General features: G+C 46.9%; 1 protein-coding gene across 2 annotated transcripts in view; it reads left to right on the forward strand.

Annotated features, from left to right (window-relative positions):
* The window catches only part of SIS3 (SUGAR-INSENSITIVE 3), a 68,024-nt gene extending 50,593 nt beyond the window's left edge, over window positions 1-17,431 (forward strand). Inside the window, exons 10-11 of one of the 2 annotated variants that reach the window (XM_087384570.1) lie at window positions 8,517-8,630; window positions 16,875-17,430. In XM_087384570.1, the coding sequence (XP_087240696.1) occupies window positions 8,517-8,630; window positions 16,875-17,384 (624 nt within the window). In that variant the 3' untranslated portion in view covers window positions 17,385-17,430. Of the gene's footprint in view, window positions 1-8,516; window positions 8,631-16,874 lie in introns of both variants that reach the window. The other variant, XM_087384571.1, reaches the window with a different exon arrangement.
* The last annotated feature ends 1,232 nt before the right edge of the window (window positions 17,432-18,663 follow it).

Below are 18,663 nucleotides of genomic sequence, written 5' to 3' on the forward strand. Positions count from 1 at the left end.
GTGGAAGTAATAGGCAGCTCAACTGTCCATTCCACCGGGATGGCTGCATCTATCTGCTGAATCCTGCGTGCTACCCCTCTGAGGTGACTCACGGACTGCAGTCTCTGATCCACAGGTAGCCTGATAAAAGATTTCCAAGTGCCTACTGTGTAGGCGGGGCCTCTCTCCCATTTAGACCACTGCATGTAATGGGAAGTGCCCAATGGTCTGGCATGCTCGTCAAGAATACTATCATTCCAAATGATCGGCTGCCTATCAATCTCTTCGACGGTAGAAGGAGGAATCCTTCGAAGAGTGTTCCTGAAGCTCCCCCAAGCTTTCAGGATGGCAGTCATGAGAGGAGAGGCAGGAGATCTGAGAGGGGCTGATGTGAAAATCCAGCGAGGGCTGTCTACCCAATCATCTCCCAAGGTTGGTGTGCAAGCCTGAATGCGTCCAAAAAAGAAATCCTTCCAAGGTTCCTGCCCAGGCATGAGTCCCCTCACCACCACCTTACAAAGCAATGCCCTGCACTACAAGTCCGGGTCAATGACATTAAGGCCCCCTTCACATGTAGGGAGAATAATGGTCTCCCAGGCCACCCTTGCTGCAACATCTGCTGTGCCATCAAGTCCACTCCATAAAAAATTCCTGACTGGTCTGATGAGCTGAGTGATGCAATCCCTAGACCGGCACCAGCAAGAACACACGAACCAGGAGGTGGCCAAGAGAACCTGATTCACTACCACAACTCTAGATGCAAGGTCGAGTTTGGCAGAGCTCCAGAAAAGGAGCTTTTTCCTTATACTTTCTAGTACTGGGGCAAACTGCTGTGCTGGAGAGATGTCCAATCCTACCTGGCATCCCAAATACCTGATAGGAACACCCCTCTGAATCCAGGAAAAACCAATGTCAACACCCCAGCCTGGAGTGTCCTCATCACTGATCCAAAAGCCAAAGGATTTATGCCAGTTAATGTGTGCCCCTGCAGCTGAGCAAAAAATATCCAAGGCTGTCCGGAAAGAAACAAGTGACTGCAAGGAGGCCTGAATAAAAATAGCAGTGTCATCAGCCAACTCACAGTCAAAAAGCTCCTGCTCCTGTCTCAAGGGCAGTCTCAGCCCAAAAAGCTCAGCCTGAGATCTAAGGAAGATACTCATAGCTTCTGCCACAAAAAGAAAGAGGAAGGGGGCTAAAGGGCATCCCTGACGAACTGATCTGGAAATCTGAAACCTGTCACCCCTTACCCCACCAATCAAAACCTGGCTGTGGGCTGATCTGTAAAGGGAGGCCACACCTCTGATCCAAGCATCTGAAAATCCAAACCGTAGAAGAGTGCCCTCAAGAAAACCCCAATCTACTCTGTCATAGGCTTTCTCGAAGTCCAAGAGTAAAACTGCTAGCCTCTGCCCACTCTGCATAGCCCACTCTGTGGCTTCCCAAAAGGAAAATATATTATCAAAAATGCTCCTGCCATGCACAAAGCCTGTCTGAGTATCATGGATCAGGTCTGGAAGAAGGGGCTGTAGTCGGATGCTGATCGCCTTGGCAAGGATTTTGTAAAGTGTGCCCAAAAGAGTGATGGGTCTCCAATGGGATACAAAATTCCTGTTGCCACCTTTCGGGATAAGGTGAATGAGTCCCTCGGTCAATGAGTCAGGCATCTCACCCGAGTCCCAAATGCCCTGCAGGGCTGAAGTAATATGATCACCTATCATATCCCAAAAGGCTATAAAAAAAGGAGGAGTAAGACCATCAGAACCAGGGCATTTGCCCTTATGAAGGGCAGAAAGAGCAGCCTTGAATTCTGTGTTGGTAAAGCGTGCATCAAGTGAGCATAACATCTCTGGGGTGACCAACACAGGTAAACTCTGCCAAACTTCACCTCTAGCCGCCTCTCTGGCCTGTGAGTTCGGATCTGCGGAAAGAAGGGAGGTATAAAAATCTGTCGCTAAATGCATGACGGTTTCCGGATGGGACTGCAAAACGCCGTCAGAGTCAATAAGCTGCCTGACACTCTCTCTACTATGTCTGGGGCCAAGTGTAGAGAAAAAATGTTTATTGACTCTCCCTCCCATTTGTATCCAAAAGGACTCCCGTGCATGGAAGGCATACTCTGCTCTCTGATCAAGCAAGGTCTGCAAGTGAGCCCTTGCGGCAGCAAGGCGCTCCTGTATCCAAGCATCTGATGGTCGTTTCTGCTCCTCCCTCTGAAGGGCTGCCAACTGCCGGCGGATACCGATCTCTCGCCTGAGTACCTCACCTCGTCGAGCACTAGCAACTGAGTGATAGAAGTCGCTGATACTGTCAAGTGCTGTGGCCACATGTGAAGGACCGGCCACCCCCCCTTGCATATGAGAAACCCAGATCTCCAACACTACCTCTGTGAGAGTCTCATCCATGTATAAGGCGTCTGGGATCCTGATACTGTGAGACCGTCCTCTCAGATGAGGCTCTGAAATGGACAAAATTACCGGAAAATGGTCTGAAGTGGAAACACCGGGTGCAATGCAAACTGTCCCCCCTCTATCAAGAGCCCAGTCATCCACATAGAATCTGTCAATCCGAGCATGGATAGGCATCTGCACCCTATGGTTCGACCATGAAAACAAAAGTGACTGAGACTGAACAAGAAATGCATCATCTGACCAAGCATCTCTGCCACTAAACCTGAACAAGAAGGCATCCCAGGCTGCTCTCTCAAGGGAGTGGATACCACCTTCTCTGCCCCCTTTCTTATCAGAAGGTGCCTCAACCATGTTGAAGTCACCTCCAATAATCCATGAATCCGCAATGTCAGCCCACGAGAGCAACTCTTTCCAAAACAAAACACGGTCCCCTCTGTTGTTTGGAGCATAAAGGTTGAGGAAACCAACCTTACATCCGTCAATCAGAAGTAAAACCCACTGTGCCCTGGAGGGGGTTATGGTACCGTGTCCAATGACCAGAGGGAGAATAGAGTTTGAAACTGAAATGCATGTACCTCCTCTGGTTCCCAAGGCAGGAAGCCAAAAAGTCCGGCCTGAAAGCAGCTTACCTGACTTGGAGCAATCTCTGAAATCCAGTTTGTGTTCCTGAAGAAAAAGAATGTCTAGGGAACCACCTGAAACACCTGGATGGAGCTGATTCCTGATCAGCTGTCTGCGACGGCGATGAGGGATGCCGCCCAATCCCTGTATATTCCAACTGGCTATCCTCATCGGCGGGAGGAAGTGGGTTGGAATATCTTACCCGACCTGGTGGCGGAAACAGAAGCCTCTACCGGAGCAGACCTCCTGCCATATACACGAGGTCCGAGGGGAGGAAAATCCACAGGTGAGAGAGAGAATGATCTCTCAACAGGAATGCTGATAACTGGCTCTCCAAAAGTAGAGGGTACAAAATCATCATCTGGGAGGCTAGAGAGGTGCTCCAAAGCGGAAAAAGAGTTCCGCTGAGCCAGTCCTGGGGAGGGGGTACGAAGGATTCCTACCGAAGCAGGAAGAGAATGTAAAACCCCCTTCCCTCTGTCGAAAGAGGGAGGCACCTGTACTGGATCCTGATCAACAAGTGGTGCAGACGAGGTGCCAACTACCTGCGCTGCTGAGGAAGGTACAGCCTGATCCAAGGGTGGAGTCGAACAAGGCTCCTGAACAGTAGTCTCCTCCTGAGGCTCCAAGGGGGTAGCCTCCGAAGAGGTGGAGGAGTGAACTAGAGTAGAGGGCCTAGCCGCGACCGGAACCCACCGTGGGCCAGAGGTGGGGTGGGGTGCTGAAGGGACTCGAGTAGCCCTAGGAGAGGGGGGAGCCCGAGTCTGAGGCCGTATCTGTGGAGCGGTCGGTCCTGCTCCAGCTCTCTGTCGTAAGCGAGTACGAGCTGGTTGCTTTGTGGGCCTCTTTTTCTTCTTTGGGCAATCTTTGGCGAAGTGCCCCGAGGATCTGCAAATCCTGCACTGGTCCTGCCGACCTGCAACCTCAAATCTCTGGCGGAAAAAAGACCCATCAGGTCGCTGTAGCATGATATGATCATCTGAAATACTGGGGTCCTGGACAATGACCCTAACCCTGGGTACCCCGTCCATCCTGACCGCCTCAGCAGCCGAAGAGGGCTCGCCAGGGAGAGGGGGGATCTCTGCCACCACACCAAACCTCTCGCCAATAACTGAAAGAAGCCGGTGATAGACTGAGGGAAGACCAGGGAACCTGATGAAAACAGAAACTCCCTGCTTGTCCTCTTCAACTGGGTCAAATCCCAGTTGAAAAGGAAACAAAAAGATCCTCCTGTAGCCTAGAAGTAGAAACCCGGCCTGTAGCAGGTCTCTCGTGACGTCCGGGGAATCTAGGCACACCTGAAAGAAACCCCGTCCCAACAAACGAACATCCTTGAGGTGGGGGGCGAGGTCCTGAGGAAGCGCTGACAGCATCCAATCTCTAGCTTGTGACCTGGAGGGGTGTGAGCCATGAATGCGTGCGAAGAAAGTCGTGGAACACTCATGTTCGAAATCCTTTTGCAACTGCTGTAGCTCGTCTTTTGAAAAAATTACAGTTCTCGCGGCCGGTGTGAGCGGAGACGGATTGACTGAATGGGAACCCATTCGTCAATCGAGGTGTGTTGGCCGATTCAAACACAAAAATAAAAACTCCGTCCGCTTTCCTGAATCCCAGGAGACCCCTATAAGAAAATAGGGGTAATCCAGAAGAAGGAGAGGATGAAGGAGAAGGGAGAGAGAAGAAGAAACGAAGCGAGGAGAAGGGAAGGGGAAGGAGAAGGGAGGAGAAGCAGCAGCAGGCTGCAGCCGGGGGGAAGCAGCAGCAAGAGCGGGGGGGGAGCAGCAGCCTGCAGCGGGGGGGGAGCAGCAGCCTGCAGCGGGGGGGGAGCAGCAGGCTGCTGCGCAGGGGGAGCAGCAGCAGGCGCGGGGGGGGAGCAGCAGGCTGCTGCGCAGGGGTAGCAGCAGCAGGCGCGGGGGGGGAGGAGCAGCAGGCTGCTGCGCAGGGGGAGCAGCAGCAGGCGCGGGGGGAGGCTGCTGCGCAGGGGGTGCAGCAGCAGGCGCGGGGGGGGGGGGAGGCTGCAGCGCAGGGGGGGGAGGCTGCAGCGCGGGGGAAGGGGCAGTGTAGGGGAGAGGGCAGGTAGGAAGGGGCAGCGAGGAAGGAGGGGAGGGGGTAGCGAGGAGAAGCAGCAGGGAGCGGGGAGAGAGGCAGCAGGGAGCGGGGAGAGGAGCAGCAGCAGGGAGGAGGAGCAGCAGGAGGGAAGGGAGGGGACAGCGAGGAGGGGAGCAGGAGGAGCAGCAAGGAGCGGGGGAGCAGCAGAGAGCGGGGAGAGCAGCAGCGAGGAGAGCAGCAGTGAGGAGGGGAGCAGGAGGAGCGGGGAGCAGCAGCAGTGGAATCAGAAGAAGTGATGCATCTTTTGAGTGTCTCACAATCCCAAACTCTAGTGGGTCTAGCTCCAGAACTATGAGGGAGTTGGAGTCAAAGTCTAGCAGACCCACCTGCATGTCTCCTATGCATGGATATCTCCTTGCTTAGAGAACTCCGTGATGTCATCATATATCGTCTCATACGGACTATTCCCCTTTGTAGCGACATCATGTGGATAGGATGATGTATGTGGGGGAAGTAGCACACCACAATGAAAATCGATCATGCCTCCGATAACCTAACTCATATCCATAATCCACATGTGTTGTGCATGCTTCTCTCTCCATGCCACATATATGGAAGGCCTTAGGTATGATTTGAATAAGGCAGCTAAACTCCAGAACCGCGTACCCCACTATCTCTTTGCATCTCCTTTCTATAGGCTGATTCCCATGTATATCCCGTTACTGTGGGCAGCCCTCTCTTTGGGCTCTCATGTGTCTTGGTGTAGAAGGTAATGTCTCTATCTGCGTATGTCTTGAAGAAGCTCCGTCGATCGGACCAAAGGGTGCCATTACAATTCCAAACAACCATTTTGAGTCTACTTTGTGTACTCATCTCATGGGCCCGACACCGTCATAATTCCTTGTCTTCTTTCTCCTCCTTGTTTGCTCTTTCCCGGATACTCACTCTACCATCCTTATATGCCCATTTTCTTGCTCCTCTCACTGCGATTACACGTACCATACCCTCCCTTTTGTGCTCTTGCTATAAAAGAGTGAGGTCGTTATCCAAGTATATTTTGGTTCTCTTCAACGTTGCCCTCATACTCATGAGGGTAGATCTATCCATGGCTCTCAAGCTTCATGACTAGTGGTCTTGTTGGTGTATCTGTCTTACCTACCCTCCAAGATGTCTCACATGTGAGATTGACCTCATCTTTGTGAACAAGGTAGAGAGAGAACGAGAGAAAGATGTATTAACATCCACAGGAGGCCTATGGGACAAAGTGCACAAAAAGAAAAACTCATACAATTCTCAATGGGTTGGAGCAAAGGGCGTGCTAGGGCCCCTATTGAGTACTAATCTATACTGATTTGAGCATGGAACATTGGATTTTTTGCAATAGCTATACAGCTTTGCTTATCGCAATTCAGGGTGGCTTTCCAAATCCATATCATCCAAGATCCACCTAAGCCATACTGCTTCACATGTCGCAATGCAAGCAGCCTTGTATTCTGCCTTTATTGAAGAGAGTTGGGTTGCTTTTTGCTTAAACAAGGGACACATCCTCTTCCCACCATAAAACAATAATAAGAGGACAATGGTCAGTTTAATCAATTCTATAGGGGTCATTCTAGGATGTTCTCGATGGATTCAATACTATACCTCTAGATTCTCTTCAAATTTGAAGTTCCACATGGCACAATGCAAGTTTTTTTGGCACCAGTCACACTTAGAGATATGCTAGAATCGCTTCCTTATAGCAAGGCTTGAAAGGCGATCTGGTATAGTTTAGGAGGACCATGCCATTGTTAAATGAGTTTTTTAAGCTAGAGGTGTATTGTGTTTTGCTTTGGGAAGCTTTCTAATTTTAGATTCTCTCCTATGGAGAGGGCCTTTATAGATTTTGTTTGCTAGAGAAGTTTTATACTTTCCTCACAAAAGTGTTCAAAGTTCAAGATTCTGTGCTAGCAGAGAAGGCCTTCAAGTGTCAACTATCGTAGAGAACGATGGCATTCTTATTGGTAGAGCATGAACAAGAGGTCCTCTTATACCTATAAGAGGTCCTCTTATAGGTATAAGAGGACACCAGTCTTGAGTGTCCTATGATAGCATTGTATGTCTTCATCATACTAGGGAGAAGAGCTGACCTCGGCAGTCCAAGATAGAGGCCCTTGGAGCTATGATAAGTACAGCCAAAATGATGAGATTATTGTCTTCAGGCTGACCTTCGTGCTTTAGGGATGAGAGCTCTTGAGGGATATACTTTTGAAAAGTGGATGGCCGCATCTCTTTCTGGAGCATGTAGTTTCTTCAAGAGATTCCATAGGCACTCTTGAAGTGCTTAGTTGGAACTAATGTTTCTATCTCCTTAAATTGTTCGTCATCATTTATGGCTAGGATTACAACATTATTGGTTGTGCTATGGAATCAGGCAGTATTGATTCTGCATTCCAGCATTGGACAAAGCATTTGGTTCGAGAATCGTTCCAAGCAATATTGGAGTGGTAGGAGAGATCTCATTATCAAAGCAGCTAATGTACCTGAGAACTTAAATCATGAGATAGATGCAGCAGCCATCGTATCGTCAACAGATGAACAGCCTATCACCTGATTTGGGACCGATGATCTCCCCCAAATCTTGTAGGACAATGTAAGGATCTGCGACCTTTAATATTGTGCGGCATTGAGTGAAGCTGTCCCCCTGGGTTGCACTACAGTCTCTTATAGATGAGCACGGGTTTTGTATTTACATCTGAGAATTGCAGCTGAAAGCTTTGTGGATTAATTTTGGCAAATTGACTGCCTTCCTGCACCAAGCATCTGACATGGCTGAGTATGTTCGGAGGATGTATGCTGCAAATTGCTTTTTTATCATGATGACTTTCAATAGTAGTAAGAGTTGCCTGAAGAGCTCACAAGAGTTATTCAAGTGCTTGTAAAGTTAAAACTTATGCTAATGCTCAATGTCAGAAGGTTTGACCTAGTTTAATTTCGGCACTACAATACTGATCTACACTTATGCTCTTTTTGGTGAACTCTTAAACTCTTCTGCTCATGAGCTTTGGATCTTTACCGTTGGTTCTCTAGTCATCAAGTTTATCCTTCATGCATTTTTCCTCTCTTACATGCTTTTGATAACCTAGGTATTTCTGTCCTGGATTTTCTTTCTTAGCTTCTGCTTTTATCTTTGATGATGCGGGTTGCTTTATCTTCTTCTCAGGATGGTCCTTTTTATTTTGCTGTTTTAATTGATCTATAGTTTATCTGTCTGCTTTATGTGCGGGAACTGGTTAAGGGATTGATTCAGCTAGTTCCTTCTCAATGGATTTTCTTTTTTCTCTTCTGCTCTTGTCTGTGATCTTGCGTGTGCTCAATAATGTTCTTCAGGATGACCATTTTTAATCACCCTTAGGTAAAATTGGTGCATGTTCTTAGACTGGTAAATGCTTTATGTCTGCCTTTACTTGTGTGAGACAGAGGGAAGCAGTTGAGGGATTGATTCAGCAGCTTCCAAAGTTCCGTCTCAAGGTAGTACCTACAGAATGCAGTGAATGCCCAATTTGCCTGGAAGAATTTCGGGCTGGCAATGAGGTAACAATTCTTCGTATTCCATTGAATCAATGATTTAGACGGCATCTCATGCACCTGGTTTTATGCGGCTTTTTCAGTGCTTGATTTGTTAAATACAATAAACATGCATTAGGAATGAATGACGTGACTATTGTTTCTCCATACTACCTGAAGCAGTCGTGTCACCTAAGTGTTACGTAAGTGCTTGTACTTCTAGTTGTTCTACAAAGTGATACTTATTGGTAATGATGTCTATGGTTGAGCCTTCCTTCTAGAATAAGCTTGTCAAAAGGAATTGTGTGTTTTCAAAGATGGTTGTGCTTGTTGAAACTGAATTGTCCCATGGATGTTCTTTTCTCATTGTTACACTTTTTGCAGAGAGAAAGAGATGTATTACCGTCTTTAGGAGGCCTTGCCGGCCTATGAGACAAACTACAAAGTCAAAGTAACTCACACAAGCCTCTGTGGGCTGAAGCAAAGGGCTCACTAAGGCCATTTGCTAAGTATTATGCTAGACTAAGCTCAAAACTCAAATCTATCTATCTATCTATCTATCTATATATATATATATATATATAGAGAGAGAGAGAGAGAGAGAGAGAGAGAGAGAGAGAGAGTCTAGTAAAAGCATAGTCAGGGGAAACAGAAAGGTTTTGGGATTTCTGGGAGGGCTGAAACGGGGAAACACATGTAGAATGCTACAACCTACAGCCTACCTGTAATTTAAAAACATAGTGCATAAAACATACCTGAAAGAGACATAGTGCACAAACATAGGGCGGAAGAGAGGGATGAGGCCTGAAGGAGAGGGCTAAAAGAGGGGCTGAAGGAGGATTGAAAAAGGGCTGATAGAGGGCTGAAGGAGTGGAGGCTGAGCTTTGAAGGAGGGCTGAAGGGGAGTGGATGATGAAGGAGGGCTGAAGCAGCCTGCAGGAGTGAAAGGACTTCAAAGGAGTGAATGGGGCTCAAGGAGGGCTGGGAACCCCTTAAGAGTGGAACAATATAAGTCTGAAGGAGTGGAGGGAGTGCAAGGCTAGAAGTGGAGGCCAAAATGCAGGTTGAAACAGCAAAAGGAAGTAGTGGAGAGGGTTGTTCTCTGTAATTTAAAAACATAGTGCATAAAACATACCTGAAAGAGACATAGTGCACAAACATAGGGCGGAAGAGAGGGATGAGGCCTGAAGGAGAGGGCTAAAAGAGGGGCTGAAGGAGGATTGAAAAAGGGCTGATAGAGGGCTGAAGGAGTGGAGGCTGAGCTTTGAAGGAGGGCTGAAGGGGAGTGGATGATGAAGGAGGGCTGAAGCAGCCTGCAGGAGTGAAAGGACTTCAAAGGAGTGAATGGGGCTCAAGGAGGGCTGGGAACCCCTTAAGAGTGGAACAATATAAGTCTGAAGGAGTGGAGGGAGTGCAAGGCTAGAAGTGGAGGCCAAAATGCAGGTTGAAACAGCAAAAGGAAGTAGTGGAGAGGGTTGTTCTCTGAAACGCCACTGAAACGCATTGCAGACCAGGCTGAAACGTGTCAAATGCCGTTTCAAAAGTTTGAAATATTTCAGACCTGGATCCTTATGAAATGACGTTTTGGGGCAAGCTGGGCCCTGAAACGCGTTTCAGCTTAACTATAATTAAAAGTTTTCAAAAGACCAAAAAGGGTCATGAGACTAAGAGAAACTGATACAATGAACTGATAGGTGGAGCCACTAAATGGGCTTCAACACCTAGGACAAATACATAATAAATCCATAGCCAACATTCATAATCCATAATCCACAACCCATAACGGCATCCGTAGCTCTAGGGGGGAGGGGGAGGGGGGGAGCAGATGTGTGAGATTGCAAAAACCTTGTGATAGGCCGGTGGTGATTGTTGGCATTTACGACTCACTGAAGTCTCTTGGCTGTAGCCCTACGGCGAACCAATGCCACGGTCATTTCTGTGGGTCATGCATCGGGTCTATTAAGCATGGAAGCAAGGTCCACTAGTGCCTCAGTGTGCTGGCGAGTCTAACACGTCTCTGACTCTAGCTCGTGTACTTGTGGCCGATGTCTCCGTGAGTCTTGCTGGTTTGTGCTGTCTGGCTGGAAAAACTTGGTGATCATGCTCTGGTTGGAGTTTGGATGTGTCTCATGATCTCCCTATGTGTCCTAAGCAACCTCTCCCTGTGTCGTACGGCCTCATGAATGAAGGTTGTCAAGCATCTCTATTCTATAAGATAGGAAACTGGGTGAGGAGCCAAAGCCATCTTTGAAAAGGCAGTGGTATCGACCTCTGATCTCCTGGTATATTGGGCACTTGAAAGCGAAATGCTCCTCTAACTCGATCTCCTAGGAGTCACACGGGGTGCAAATGCGGTCATGCCCTCTGCTCGACCACTCTCTATATGGGGCCGGTATGATGAGACTCGGTACTGCTCGATAGAAATCCTCGTGGAGTGGGAAAGGTGGATTTGTGTGTTGTTGATGAAGCCCTCCACTGAGATCCATAGGCAATGGTCTTTGTAGAAGTTGGGCTTCACGGGGAGCTCCTTGGGTGCCAACTGAGTCTGAATGCGTGTAACCGTAGGAGATCCTATCGGATGGCTTGATTCACCTCATGATACGTGAGCGGGATAGAGGGGGCTCAACACTATACTAGAATGGGGGTAGCTTGTCTATATTGATCCGAAGGCTCTTAAACCATCTGCAAGTATGGGCATACCAACACCTTTGGCCCCCTCTGCTGCCAGTGTCATGGAGGAGTGTAAAGCCAACCAAGGAAGCTTGCGTCGTCCTATGGTGTAAGATCTATACTGCCAAATGCGGAAGAGATATGTGATGACGTGAAATGTTGCATCGAGCTGTAGTGGGGATGTCTCGAACTCAGCTAGAACTATTTGATGTGGAAGAGAAAGCTTGTTGTGGATCATCCATGAAAGCATGAGAATTTGAAGCCTCTCAAATCCAGCCGACTCTATCTCTAATAGATCAAGCCCCCCACAAGGGTTGCTATACATACCTGCGGGTTGAACCGAAGCGAGAGAGAGAGAGAGATTAACGTCCTCAAGGGCCTATGGGACAACGTACATCAAGAGAAAAAACTCATACAAGCCTCGGTGGGCTGAAGCAAAGGGTGGAGATCCATACTGCCAAATGTGGAAGAGATATGTGATGACGTGAAATGTTGCATTGAGCTGTACTGGGGATGTCCCCAACTCAGCTAGAACTATCTGATGTGGAACAGAAGGCTTGTTGCGGATCATCCATGAAAGCATGAGAATCTGAAGCCCCTCTCAAATCCAACCGACTCTATCTCTAATAGATCAGGCCCCCCACAAGGGTTGCTATACATACCTGCGGGTTGAACCGGAGCAAGAGAGAGATTAACGTCCTCAAGGGCCTATGGGACAACGTACATCAAGAGAAGAAACTCATACAAGCCTCGGTGGGCTGAAGCAAAGGGTGCACTAGGGCCCTTGAGTAAGCTAAAGTGACCAATACCTCAAACTCAAAAATAAAAAACTAAAAATTGAAACTCAGAATCCAAAACCTGGTGCCATGGTGGCTCTTCGATGGGTTGTAAAGATGTCTTGCAAATGTGTCTATCGAGCTGTCTCTCATTGTGGCGGGAGAACATGGTCTCCTCGACTTTTTATCCAATGGTCTACATATCAAGAGTGACACCTCGTCTCTGGCGGTCTCCTCTGAGGAGAGCTGAGATAGAGCCGAGATAGACCGAACCTTGATCATGCGTGTTCTGGCCACTCCCCATGTCGTTTGTGGTCTTTGCGTCTTTTGCTCGGTAGGGTCGCGTCGTCTCTTCCCTTAATCGATACTGCTTTCATTCTCTTCCTCTACCCCCATTGTCTTGGAGATCCAAGACTCAAACGCATAGAAATCCGTGTCATGTCAATGTGCGTCGTCTACCCGGTCTACCCCATCCTCTTGTGGTGCGTTCACCTCTTGCTGTTGTCTGATCTGTCTCAATAGTGTCTCTCTGTGCTGTCATATCTCAATTAGATAGAGCCCAACATAGCCTTGGTCATGGAAGTGGATTAACCGTGATAGTGAACCAAAGCCATCCCCCTCTTCAAAGAGGCAATGATATCGTCCTTGGACCTCATAGTAGGTTGGGTAGGCACATAGGAAGTGCTCTTCTCGGTCAACCTTCCCCAGAAATCCGCTGCTCTTTGGGTGTGCTTGCCGCTCTCCCTGCTTCAATCCGCAGCTGATGGGATGAGACTCGCATCTGCCTCAATTTGCAACTGATGGGCTGAGGCAGTCCATCTGAATACTCTGATCGGCAAACCATGTGCACACGCTTTGCATACCATGCTATGTTGACCCCGCTCTCTGCTAATTGTTTGGATGAGTCTAGGGTGTTAGTCTCGACAGTCTCCAATGGGCTAAGGCCCAAATTTTGTGGAGGAATGTCCCCGTCTGAATGATGGCATTAGGCTGAAGCGGTGTCATGGCGAACTCTCTGTGTACTATCAGATGAGGGAGTGAGGGCGTACTCCAAATCATCCTAGATCCCATGATCATCTGTAGTTGCTCAAATCTCCTCCAGTCTGTTGTCTCGAGAGATCATTCCCCCAGAAAGGTGCTGCATACTTGGCAGTCCACCTCACTAGGGTGTCGAAAAGACACTCCTTTGTCGGTAGAATAGTGTGCCTGAAAGTACTGCCTCTCTAGTTGGGCCAAAGTTCCCTAAGTTCCCTGTCCTTGCGTGATTCGTGCGCTGGCTGCATGTACCATCGTGAAAACTGGCCCTGTGAAGACTGCCCCCAAGTACGTGTAGGACTGCACTATCTCCACTGGCTCACCTCGGTAAGTGAAGCTATGTCAGTGCAACACATCGCATGACGTGTTGAAGATCATGACCATGGTCTTTCTAATGTTAATTGTTAAGTCGCTGTCTCTGCAAAATACCTCTAGGAAAACAGTGAGAAGAGTAGATGGTACTGATCATATCTGGTGGAGCAATGATGATGCCCAAAACCTCCCCAACTACTGTATCGGCTGAGTAGATACAATAGATGAGGGTGCTGAGAGGATTCATTATCCGGAAGGTGTTTCCATTTGATGTAGTATTGCACATTTGGATTTATTTCTGAGCACATGGTCCCTGAAACCAATGATCGTGCACTGAATCTGTCCTTCCTCATTCATGGGAGGCAACTCCTAAAGTGCTTGTTCAAGAGGACTCAAGTACTTCTTCAAGAGTGAGACATGGAATACCTTATGAATTCTAGATGATGGGGGCAGTTTCAATTGGTAGGCCACTTCGCCAACTCTCCTTAGTAGAACTTTGTATGGGCCATAATATCTATGAGCAAACTTAGTGTTAGTGTTTCCCTTCAAAGAAGGATCTCTGGTCGTGTGGAGCCTGAGAAACACATAATCCTTCTCCTCAAAGTAGACTTCTCTTCAATGCTGGTTTGCATACAGTCTCATACGGGCTTGGGTCTTAATCATATCATCCTTTCATTGCTGTATTAAAGCAGTCATGTGGGCCAGGTCATTATTTGCTTGTTGGTTGGCCATTGCACTATCAACAATTGTGGAAGGTACATGAACTTTGCAGCCATACATAACTTCAAATGGGCTCATCCCAATGGATGTATTTTCAGTACTATAATAGCAGAAATCAGCTAGATGAAGCCACTTGTCTCACGTTGTCTGAGTGTCCAAACTTAAATGTTTGAGGTATTTTTCCAACCATCTATTTACCCTTTCTATTCCATTGGTTTCAGCAGTACTAAGGGGAGAGAAGTGTGTCCATAAGACTAAAACAACTCTTGCCAAAAATGCCCCATGGATTTGGCATCTCGGTCACTCAGAATCTCTTATGCAATAACAGTGGGACTGCTTCAGTGCGGGAGGATGTGGTGTAGCAATGGTAGCAGAGCCTGAAGTGGCTGTAGTTGCAGTAGAGCCAAAGGTGTCTGCAAGTGCCTGCAGTTGAGAGACATGTCTAGTCTTTGAGCCAGATACAATGCCCCAAAAATTCTTGGATACCAAGAGGTGGCGCACTAAGTATGATTACCTGGGGTAATGGGTACCATCGAGTTTTTCTTTAGCTGAAATCATTCCCAACAAATCCATGTTGACCATTGCAAATGAGAATTCCCAAAAAAGAAAGTGCTCTGCAAATGTCAAAGCTATCACTGCAATGAGCGGGCTGTTCAAAAGCTAAGACAATATCTGCAAATGTCAACCCAAAAAACAGCAAAAGCTCTATTAATGTGAATGCCCAATGAATAACTCAAACATTGAGCAAAATACAAAAGCTGTCCTGCAATGATTTGCAAATGTCAATGCATCAAAAGTATAAAACAGCCCCCAAATTCCTTCAAAACTGACCAAATTTGGAAGCAATCATGGAGTTGAATATTGAGTTTTGGTGGCTATGAAGTGTGCAGCCTTTGTGAGCCTATCAACTACAACATATATGCTGTTCCAGCCACTAGCAGTCACAGGGTAGACCCATGGTAAAGTCCATGGATATGCGTTCCCATTTCCCCTCTTGAATAGGTAGAGTTTGGAGCAGACCAGCTGGGCCGAGGTTTAATTCTCTGTTTTGATGGCATGGCTTAGAGCGCTGCACATAATTGTACACGTCCTTCCAATCAAAACTCTGCTTCAATCTCTCATAGTTCTTGAATAATCGTGTGTGACCAGCCAATGGTGATGATGAGCTACCCTCTGATAATCCAATAGCAGATTCTGAAATTCATGGTTGTGAGAATGATGTCAAGGATGATGATGAGGTTATTCATGGATCCAAAAAGGAGTCTTCTTTCCCATTTGATCCAAGTGGTTCTACCTTGGGAAACACCATGATTAATGGTGACTGCATGTCCAATTGCCCAAGAGTATGCCAGCTATGCAATGTGCAAATTCTCGATGATTATATGGATGATGGTAGAGAACGTGAGGGTAACTTTTGTGTTGAGGATGATGAAGTGTTTGGGACACTCAATATTTTGTGCAGCATCTGGGATACCATGTGGGCATTGGAGTGTGATAGGCAGCAGCAGGTCAGCAGCAACTGCAGCATGGTTGCTGAGCAGATGCAGGTTGGCAGCTGGCTGTGGCAGTCAGGTACAGGAGCCAGGTGCAGATGACTGATACAGGCTACGGTCAACAGTAAAGTATGGCCTATTTATGGCCTGTACTGGTTGGTTGTACAGCAGGTACAGGTCAGCCTGTACTGCCCAGTCTGTAGGTCTGCTCTGCTGAACCTTAATTTGGGTCGGCCAGGTCTAGGGCTTCTAGCAGTCCAAGTACTTGGTGTGTGCCTCACTCTTAGCTGCATTGCAGAGCAGCAAGGAGGCATAGGTAGAATAGAAGTGGAGCAAGGTGGAGTCACCACCAAGCTATTCACCTGGCATGCTTCGAGGAGCGTATTTTGTATATGGTTCTCTCTTGAGGGCTTAATAAATACTGTCTGATTGTGTACATGGCTGTCTATTGTTCTAGCTGTATGTGTCTACGTCCATGCCAGTAACAATTAGATGCAAAAGACGGAGTGAGATTTGCTCCATGCAATGAGCATATTATTCTGTTTCTTCCATGTAGACAACTGTAGGATTGTAGTCTGCCTTAGTATAGAGTAGAATACTCAATACTGAAAGAAACCAAATCTGCAGAGTCTCTACTAGAGAAAGGTCTGCTGTGTGCCTGTGTTTCTGTAATTACGATTGAGGTACGATGCCAAAAGTGACATACTCCACTTTCTTAAATAAGGTATATGGTGAGAAACTATATTTGCAGCAGAATGCAGACAGCATAAAGGAGACGAGGCGTACTAAAATGTTCAATGATGAAAACAATGCTACTCTTGGCTTTAATTCTGGATCCTGCTGATGGCAAGGTTGACATGTGCAGGAATAGGTGCTTTGTTCAATGTGATCCTAAAATTTGTTAATAATTTTAATGCACTTGAAAGTTGAAGTCATGGGCCCACCATTTAATTGAAGCATCGAAGATTCCAAGAAGCTTGAATAACTGGCGAAGCTTGAGCTACGCGCAATTCTAAGTTTGCTTAAGTGTTTGTCTAAGGATTCTTTTGATGATTTTGCAGCTGCAGGTGTGAGATTCCTCCGTCCATATGATTGATAGCATGCTGATCTGATGTCAAAGTTTGTTTGGAAACTGAATGATCTGAAAAAAATTGCAGTATCTTTTAGCCCATCACTAAGTTTATTCTTACTGACCTGCCTATTACAATACGGCTATGAAGAACAGTCAATTGCTCTTGTTCACACAACTTTTCCGGTTTCTACAGGTTCGGGGCCTGCCGTGTGCACACAATTTTCATGTCACTTGCATTGACGACTGGTTGCGCCTGAATATAAAATGCCCTCGCTGTCGATGTTCTGTATTCCCTAATCTTGACCTCTCTGCTCTGGCTGGTGGTCACCCTCAGCGGCCTCATGGAGTTACAAGTATCTACTTCGGAGGGGATGCTGCTCGAACACTTCAGGGTTCTGGGACAAGTATAAATAATATGCCGGCTGTGCGGTATGTTCAAGCACAACCAGTGGGACAAAGCAATCTCTTGCGCCTGCAGGAGATATTGCGGACCATGAGAATGGAAAATGCAATGTACAATGAGGTCAATCCAGAGGAGCATCATGTTTCAGAATTAAATCAGCATCGTAGACAAGATGCTGATCCAATGCTAATTTCTACAAACATGGATGTGTCACAAAGGCCTGGATTTCACAGACCAAACACATATAGCATTTCTGAGACTGTGGTAATTGTTGACAGGTCTCCACCAGCTCGATTCTAATTATATTAAGCCAGATTCGAAGTTTTTGCAACGCAATTGCAGAGTGATTCTTTCCTCTCGTGTTTGGTCAGTGATATCAGCTTCCCTTTGAAATTACATCTCTTTCCATGTATTTCTCTGTAAACATATAAGGTTGCATGGCTTCACTCATAAGACTAATTGGTGAAATTCACATAGCAACAAGCTAAAATGATCAAAGGGTGAGATCTCAATGCTGGACTTTGTCTAGCTTTAACAAAATCAACATCCAGGAATCCAATAACCTTGTGATTGTGTGTGTGTGTGTGTCATAATAGAATTCATTGCTCAATTATTGTGTGCCATTTTCGTGAATGGAATCCAATAATCTTGTGATTGTGTGTGCGTGTGTCATAATAGAATTCATTGCTTGCAAAATATCTCGGCATACAGAACTGCCATCCTCCTCGATGCCCATTCCCTTGCTTTTTCTCTTATTGTAGCACAACGGGCTTGGCCCTTTGCTGCTTGTAGTACAATGAGCTTGGCCCTTTGTTGCTTTGCCTTTTCAATGGACGTTCTCTGCTAGTTGGATCCAAGATGCTGCAAGTATTGCCAAACTTGTTGCTCCTAAGCAATCCTCCTATTCAGGAGTACTACAGGTTGCTACAGGTCTACCGTTGCCATCCTTACAAGAGAAGTGAAAACCAGGCTCTAATGGTATGGATTTTGGTGCAACGGCTCGAAAAATCACCCTTCAATAGGGTATCATCATGGTCCCTTGCATCTAGCCTATTTTTTGGATGACTCGGTAAGCAAGGGCTTCTCAGCTTCAAATGTGCGATACTTGAGGACATTTCCTTTCTTTTTGAGAAGTTGAAGATTGCTCTTGCAGTTAAAAATCACTCTTTATGGTCAATAAAAATTGATCCAAAAGCCCCAAGGTCAAGGCTTCTATGTGGGTTGAGCTTTTGGCAACAAAGTAGCTATGCTCTTTTCCAATTTGGGAAAAGCCCTAATGGTTGGGACGGAAGGCCTCATGAATCCAAGTGCTGATCCACAAGTTTAGACCTAGCAAATTTTGCCGAGTGCATTTTGTGTGAAACGTTAGGACACGTAGTTAAAGATTTTCCAAAGAGCAAAGGTGCAAAGTTTTAGGCCACTCTTGTTCTTGCAGACACCTCGGAACACCTCCGTCCTCCCATTCAAGAATGGAGGCAAGTGAAAATTTCAGCCAAGTCAACGCGCCTTCCACAAAATAGTTTCGTAAGTCAGACAGGGTGCTCTACTGTGAAGGACTTAGAGAGGGAAGACTATGAAA

The sequence above is a fragment of the Dipteris shenzhenensis genome, chromosome 14 (assembly GCF_047967505.1).
Source record: "Dipteris shenzhenensis isolate YYH24624 ecotype China chromosome 14, Dip_SZ_1.0, whole genome shotgun sequence".
In the NCBI taxonomy this organism is placed as follows: domain Eukaryota; kingdom Viridiplantae; phylum Streptophyta; class Polypodiopsida; order Gleicheniales; family Dipteridaceae; genus Dipteris; species Dipteris shenzhenensis.